This window comes from Centropristis striata, chromosome 8 (genome assembly GCF_030273125.1).
Source record: "Centropristis striata isolate RG_2023a ecotype Rhode Island chromosome 8, C.striata_1.0, whole genome shotgun sequence".
Taxonomy (NCBI): Eukaryota; Metazoa; Chordata; class Actinopteri; order Perciformes; family Serranidae; genus Centropristis; species Centropristis striata.
The window spans coordinates 25,549,974-25,558,578 of record NC_081524.1 but is presented as its reverse complement, the minus strand read 5'-3'; the positions used below and the strand labels follow the sequence as shown (position 1 = coordinate 25,558,578).

Below are 8,605 nucleotides of genomic sequence, written 5' to 3'. Positions count from 1 at the left end.
GTCAACATGTTGGAGTCAATCCTGAAATACCCGGATCATCCGCTACACAAAACCTTTATGGACCAAAAAAACAGCAGTGGACGGCTCCTCTCTCTCTGAGAGATTCAAAAGATCCTTCGCAGCCATCAGGCTGTCTCGTTCTAACAGAGCTTTTTTAAAAATTCTGTGCAGCAACTTAGTCAGACGTTTCCGGCAATAGATCCTCCGCAACCATTTACTTGTGAAGGGCCTGTATTTGACCTGAAAGCTTTAAATAAGGCAAAAGTAGATACAATTTTATCAAATTTGTCAAACAGCAAGGCCAAGGATATACACTGCCTGGATACTGCATTTTTAAAGTTACATAAAGAGTCCGTCATTTCATCACTAACTACAATAATAAACAAATCTATAAATGAAGGCATCTTTCCCAGTACTTTTAAAACAGCTATAGTAACTCCAGTCTATAAATCTGGTGACACTCAGGAGGTCAGTAACTACCGCCCCATTAGTATACTCCCAGCAGCCTCAAAGGTCTTGGAAAAGGCAGTGGCAGAACAACTCACTGCCCACCTTGAATCCAAGGCACTTTTACATCCTCTGCAGTTTGGATTCAAGAAAAAACACTCCACTGACACGGCCTGCTGCTACTTCCTTGAGGACATTAAAACCAACTTAGACCAAGGAGGAGTAGTTGGGGCTGTCTTTCTAGACCTGCGCAAGGCCTTTGATACTGTCAATCATAACAAACTGTTTCACAAACTTGGTAATTATAATCTTTCTTCACACACTCAAAATTGGATCAAATCATACCTGAGTGACCGTTGCCAGTGTGTGCGTGTAAACGATACACTCTCTCCACTTAAAGCCTGCACACTGGGTGTACCGCAAGAATCAATCTTGGGGCCATTACTTTTTAGCATCTATATAAATGACCTGCCCTCCATGTGTGATGATGTCAGCATAATAATGTATGCAGACGACATTGTCATATACACTCATGGTAAGAGCGCTACAGAGGTTGCCAAAACATTAACAAAGGCAATGCAAGAGGTTGCTCTCTGGTTACACAACTCTTGCCTTACCCTAAACTTAGAAAAAACTGTAACCATGTTTTTCACCAACAGGCTAACACTGAAAGAATGCCCCGACGTCTCAGTAAATGGGCAAACAATTAACAATGTGGATAAATTTAAATACTTGGGTGTTACCCTTGACCCAACTCTTAGCTTTAAAAACCATGTTAAAAAACTGAGAAACACAATCAAATTTAACCTAGCTAACTTCAGATACATAAGAAATTCACTCACAATAGAGGCTTCCAGTATGTATCTGAATGCTATGATTATCCCACATTTTTTATATTGTATTACAAGTTGTTCTCAGTCAAACAAAACAATACTAAAACCACTTGAATCACTATACAAAAATGCCCTCAAAATCCATGATAAAAAGCCATGGCGCTACCACCACTGTCATATACTCAATAAATATGAAATTCTAAACTTTGAAAATCTGATAAAGCACTCAAATGTCTGCTTACTTTTTAAAATTATTCACAATGCTGCAGCTCCCCCCTTGAAAAAATATATTACACTCTGTTCTGAGAAGTCAACAAGAACAGCAAGATCTGTTACAAGGGGTGAGTGTAGTGTACCCCAACGCAAAACTGTATTTGGGAAGTCATCATTTTCTTGCATTGCCATGACTCAATGGAATACTTTGCCAACTGACATTATTTTGTGTAGAAGTTACCATGCCTTCTCACATCTCGCTAAGCGTTGGCTACTGTCAAGACAAGAGTGTACACATTTATGAATTGTGTGTGTGTCTGTGTGTGTGTTGGGGGCAGTCTGTCCTGTCCTGTTGAATCTTGCTTCAATGTTTCTATTTATCTATTTTATATATTATCTCTTTGCCTTGTTCTGTAATTTTACTTAATCATTTTCTTTTTTTATACTCATTCTTAATACTATGTATTGTTCCATCAACCTGCCCAGGGACTACAGGTGGAAAATAGCAATCTGCTAGAACCTGGCACAATGCATATTCTCTTGTTGTACAAGATTAATGTTTTATTGTGCGCTGTCCCTGTTTGAAATAAATAAATTACAATTACAATTACAATTACAACTGAATTTCCCCTCTGGGATAAATAAAGTAATTTTCATTTTCATTTGATTTTGAATTTATTTGTCAAATTTATAAGAACTGTCAAAAATCACACCAAGATTGTTGACAAATGGGCGACTACAGGAGGCTGATGGGCCAAGATTACAGGCTATCCAAATATAATGATTTTAGTTTTTAGTTTTAAAAGTTTAACTAAAGCCATGACTTGGCATCTTCCAAGGCATCTTTCAAGGCTAGTTTGAATGCCAACACTTCCATGGTATCTAAGGTTAGACTACTTGTTTTATGAAACATAATTTTGCCAAAATAAGCCTGACAAATTTCCTTCATTTAACAGCCCTCAGGTGTGGTTGGTAGAAGATTACTATTATCAGATTATTACTTTATCTCTTAACATCTGCTCTGTGTGCACCTTAACTGATTTGATCTTTGCAGTCACTGGTGAAGGGCAAAGCAAGAAGACGTTAACAAAACAATTTCAATCACCTGTCACCAACAACAGAAAGTGGCATTCTTAATATAACTGATTCTATCGGTTACCATGTCATTCTAACTATTAATCCAAAACTCACTGATATCTGTGGTTTGTATGACAAATATAAAGAATGACACTAGGCGTGTTTTGTGTGTGTTTGAAAACCCAGAAGCATAACGGATTATTCTTTCATTTAATTTGTGCAGGCACAACTATATTTGTTGAGTGAGATTTATTCTCCAAATGTTGCAACACCTTTGTGGACATCTTACATTATCCTATGTCAACATTTTTATTTGCAGTCACATTTTTTTAAAGGATTGGAGCCTACTTTGACTCCTGAAATTGTGATAATATTCAACACAACATGCTGCTAATAATTTAGCCCTCATAAAAAAAGATCTTCATTCAGTACAGTTTGTGAAGTTGTTTTTATAAATAAGTAATAAAATGATGGAACAGAAAAAGCTTTCCACATAACCACACAGCACATGACAAGCAGGATTGCCAGGTGTGTTTCTCATTTTATTTGAATGCCAGTGCCTTGACTCCATTTTCTTCCCTGTCAATAGAATTAAATAGAAGGGAAAGAGGAATATTTGCCCAGCTTGAATTACTCAGGGCAAATCTTTTCTTTAAAAATACAAAACTGCCATTTGATGTATTTTTATTTTCAATCAAAGAGGTTTTATGTTTTCCAATAGCTGGATCTGTAGAGCACTGGGGTGTGTTTTGTACATTTCATGCCCAGCAAAGTGAGCACCATCATGCGTAACTGAGGTCAGCTAACATAACCTACCATTTGTACTTCTTTGAGATTGTAAAAAGAAGGTATAACATGTTATTACCAAAGATTTGAAGAATTGTATTGTCAGCTGTAAGGAGGGGAGACCGGGCCGAATATAATAATGTTTGGCTTGGCATGTACTATTCAATTAGGCAATAAATAAATAAATAAATAAATAAATAAATAAATAAATTAATTAATTAATAAATAAATAAGCAGGCATGATAGCTTGATCAATCACTTACTACTAGATGGCATCCAGCAACTCAACATGACTGATATGAATTTAAGTGCTATTGTTTATTAAGTTTTAGTAGTTTCATTTAGTCTAACAAACAATATTATCTTTTTAAAAATAAAATATTTAAAATTATATTATAAATGGTAACTGCATAATTGAAGAAAATGCAAAGACCATTTTTTTGCACAAACATGCCAGCACTCATATGTGCGTATAATTATTATTATTATAATTATAATAATAATTATTATTATTAGCTATTAGTGTGCTTATTAGTGTGGGTAGATTTTGTTTCTTACCAAAGAACAAATCTCAAATAATAAAACTTAAATGAATGAATAAATGAATGAATGAATGAATGAATGAATGAATGAATGAATGAATGAATGAAGGAGCGAATGTATGTCAGCATCTATGAGTATGGGTTCAGATTATCTATATACATTCCTTGGTTCGGTTAGCGGTTGCGGTCCAGTTATGTTACATATGAAATTCACTCTGTCAACTGCAGTCAAGCCAAGCCGGCACTAGTTTTCTCGATGCATGTATTTACTAGACATTACGGTACTAACGTGTTAGAACGCCCTTCAAAATAAAAGCAGTATTCTGGTTTAACGCCCATCTAATTTGGGAAATAGCAGTTAAAAGGAGACTATCCATAATCAAAGACTCATTCCACTTTCGTTGGGCAGTGGATATCCTCAGGCTGACCCTCAGTTTTTTTCACAATTTGTCTTTTAATTTCAGATTAAAACAAAAAGACAACTGTCAATAATCAAAACGTCATTCTACTTCAGGTGGACAGTGGACATCCTTCGGATGTCCCTCAGCTGATTGCAGGACATTCTGATGTATCATTTCAAAATTAAAGCCTTTTGAAATTTCACATAATATGCTATTTTTCCTCTGATTTCAGATTACAATAAATAAAAAAACATCCATAATCAAAGACTCATTCAACTTCAGGTGGACAGTGGACAACCTTGGGGTGTCCTCCAGTTGATTTGAAAACATTCTGATGTATAATTTAAAAATCTAAGTATTTTTAAATCTGACATATTCTGCCATTTTTATCATCTAAATTCAAATTACAATAAAAATAATAATCAATCAATCATTGTTCCACTTAAGGTGGACAGTGGACATCCCCAGGGTGTTCCCCAGTTGATTTCAAGACATTCCGATATATAAATTAAAAACTAAAGTATTTTGAAATCTCACATATTCTGCCATTTTATATTAGAGGAAAAATAGCAGATTATCTGAGAATTAAAAATACTTTAATTTGGAAACTATACATCAGAATGTCATGAAATCAACTGGGGGACACCCTAAGGTAGTCCACTGTCCATCTGAGGTAAAATTAGTTTTTGATCATGGACAGTTTTCTTTTAATACTGAAATTAGAGGTAAAATAGTGTAATTTGTGAGATTTCAAAAGGCTGAAACGATACATCAGAATGTCCTGCAATCACTGTCCACCTGAAGTGGAGTGAGTCTTTGATTATGGACCGTTTTCTTTTTATTGTAGTCAGAAATTAGAGGAAAAATTGTGTATTATGTGAAATTTCAAAAGGCTTTGATTTTGAAATAACACATCCGAATGTCTTGAAATAAATTGAGGGGCACCCTGATGTTGTCCACTGTCCACCTGAAGTTGAATGAGTCTCTGGTTATGGACGATTTTCTTTAAATTGCAATCTGAAGTTAGAAGAAAAATTGTGTATTATGCAAGTTTTCAAAAGGCTTTAATTTTGAAATGATACATAAGAATGTGTTGTTACAACTAAGGAACCCTGACGATGTCCACTGTCCAACAATGAGTCTCTGTCTATGGATGGTTTCATTTTAATTGCAATTTGAAATTAGATGGAAACACAATTAAAAAACGGAAAGCAACTTTTATTTTGAAGGCCCTTCGAGGACGTTGGTACCGTAATGTCTAGTACATACATGCATCGCGAAAACAAGTGGCGGCTGGTTTGACTGTATTTTCCGAACTAGGGGGTGGCTTGACGGCAGTTTCTGTCAGTCCACAATAAGTGCTGTAAAACCCCAAACCATTTAATTCCTTTAACCTACACACGAAGGGAAAGGTGTGTTGTTTTGTTTAAGAAGAGCTGCACCGTGTCAGAATATTGTTGTTTTAGATATTAAAGATCATGGGTGTATATGAATGAAAACGATCACGTTCGTTCGCATACAATGTATTGTGCATCTTTTGTCTTGTAGTTGCATCCACAGACATATATATATGTCTATGGATGCATCTACGAGTCCCTCCCTTGCGTTTTTTCCTCTGAAGCGTCACATAATAATAAGCAAGAAATACGAGGTGCACCCTGTGCGTCCTTCACGCCACGTCATCACGTCCTACTGCTTCCGCATTCGATTGCGCGCTCTCGTGAAGCTCGTACACGTATATGCCTGCCCCCTTGCCTCCGACGCAATAAAGCATTTTTTTAAAATACAAATTATATTTATCGATATTTCATTTTACGATATTATTGCACATTAACAGCAATATTTGTGCAGTTAAAATTTTATATTTGCCTCTTGATATAAAAAAGTATTACTAATTTTTACGCGGGAGGTCAAAGGTTACTTACAAAATGGCTGCACACACTGGAACCGCGAACACAATGCTACCAACAGCCAGACAGTGAGGGTATATTTGGATGATTTGATCCACGGAGATCGCAGCAATCATTATATGGACTTATTCTCTTCTATGCAATACCGACTGCTTAGCATGGCCGACTCATATTTATGGATATGTCCTCTGCGGTTGCAATAAAAACACCATACCGCAAACTCCGGTGCACACAGAACGAATCTGAGGCGCTCCATGCAAAGAGTTAACGATACAGAGATAGTCTCTGCGTCTGACTCCGACCCTCGTCATACCGTAACACATTTCAAACGTGTTGGTTAGTGTCGCAGGATTTTCCTTTTTGGAGTTTAAATGCATGTTAATCCAACACTTTCAAAGTAACGTGAAGGCGAGCCGACCGGCTGCTGAGGAGACACCACGGAGCAGTGTTATGGCATGTTGAAACCTCAGTCACAACACCACAGCAAGAAGCCAGGATGAACAGGAAAAAGGATAAAGGATTTGAGAGCCCGCGTCCCTTTAAATTATAAGTACCTTTTGTATAATTGTGACCCTGTTGGAGTGAAATGAATGAAATGTTTTGCAGTCATGTTATTTACATACAGTACAGGCCAGTAGTGGAAAGTAACTTTACAGTGTAGTATTAGTACTTTTACTTAAGTGATAATCTGATTATTTTTTCCACCACTGCCTCTTTTTTGTTACACATCACATTAATTTATTCAGGGGAAATCACGAACTGCAGTTAAAAACAATTACTCTTTTAAAAATGAATAAACACTACACTGAGAACTTAAGGTTAATACATAATACTCATATGATTCATAATTTGTATTTCTAGACATTATGAGGCTCGTGTGGCAATGGTGGAATGTAACTAAGTATATTTACTCAAGTACTGTACTTAAGTACAATTTTGAGGTACTTGTACTTTCCTTGAGTTTTTCTATTTTTTCTAACTTTATAATTCTACTTCACTACATTTTGAGGAAAATATTGAACTTTTTATATTATATTTATATAAATATTGAACTCCACTACATTTAGCCGCCAGCTTTAGTTACTTTTCGGGTCGAGATTTAACATAAAATGCATCTAAAATGATTAGATACATTTAAATTAAACGCCGTAACAGTATATTAACTGGTTAAAATGAGCCCCATCTTTACAAATTAAAGCGCTTAAATGCATCAATGAAAATAATCTCATAATATATTTGGAATAAATAAAACAATCTAACATTCTACAAAATGAGTACATTTACTGTTGATACTTTAAGTACATTTTGATGCTGATACTTTTGTACTTTAACTTCAGTAAGGTTTAAATGCAGGACTTTTACTTGTCGTGGAGTAATTTCACAGTGTGGTATTAGTACTTTTACTTAAGTAAGAGATCTGTATACTGTTTCCACCACTGGTACAGGCAGTAATGTTGCTTCAAGTAAAAATAACAGCGAATAACGTTTGCTACTGACACATACTATTGCTTCATACTGACATTGTTTTCCTGTCGTTGCTTTTACGACCCACCAGGTGGTGTGCATCAACAATATCAACTTCCAGAGGAAGTCTGTCATTGTGAGTACAGAAGTTACAGTTTACCAAAACTATATAAAGCTGCTTATTTGTTGTTGTTGTTGTTGTTGTTGTTGCTGTGGTTAGACCGACTGCATCCTAATCACTTACTCCACTCACTGTAGAGTTGGCTGTAGGGGCAACTGCATGACAGTGTTCCCTCTTTTCAGTGGTGCAAAGTAACTTAGTACTTTTACTAAAATACAATTTTGAGGTACTTGTACTTTACTTGAGTTTTTCCATTTTATGTAATTTTATACTTATACTTCATTACACTTGGAGGCAAATATTGTACTTTTTACTCCACTACATTTAGTTTCACTTTTCAGGTCAAGATTTAACATAAAAACATGATCAATTAAAAGTTATTATAATTTTTTTAAATGAAAATTCATAACAGTTTATTCTATAGATAAAATAATTCCTATCTTTACAAATATTAAAATGCTTACATCAATGAATCAATACAAATAATCTAATTAGATATTTAGAATATATATAACAATCTGAGTGAGTCCATTCTGCATAACGAGTACTTTTACTTTTGATACTTTAGGTACATTTTGTTGCTGATACTTTTGTACTTTTACTTCAGTAAGTTTTGAATGCAGGACTTTTACTTGTAGTGGAGTAATTTCACAGTGTGGTTGTAGTACTTTTACTTAAGTAAGGGAACTGAATACTTTTTCCACCACTGCCTCTTTTTTTGTTACACATCACATTGATTTATTCAGGGAAAACCACGAACTGCTCCACAATTACTCCGAATGTATAAACACTACACTGAGAACTTAAGTTT

The 8,605-nt window shown here is 35.3% G+C and overlaps 1 protein-coding gene across 1 annotated transcript in view; it reads left to right on the top strand.

Annotated features, from left to right (window-relative positions):
* Window positions 1-6,195: 6,195 nt before the first annotated feature.
* Window positions 6,196-8,605, top strand: part of taf2 (TAF2 RNA polymerase II, TATA box binding protein (TBP)-associated factor) — a 28,582-nt gene continuing 26,172 nt past the window's right edge. Inside the window, exons 1-2 of the mRNA XM_059339751.1 lie at window positions 6,196-6,755; window positions 7,755-7,809. Coding sequence (XP_059195734.1) covers window positions 6,706-6,755; window positions 7,755-7,809 — 105 coding nt within the window. The 5' untranslated portion in view covers window positions 6,196-6,705. The remainder of the gene's footprint in view (window positions 6,756-7,754; window positions 7,810-8,605) is intronic.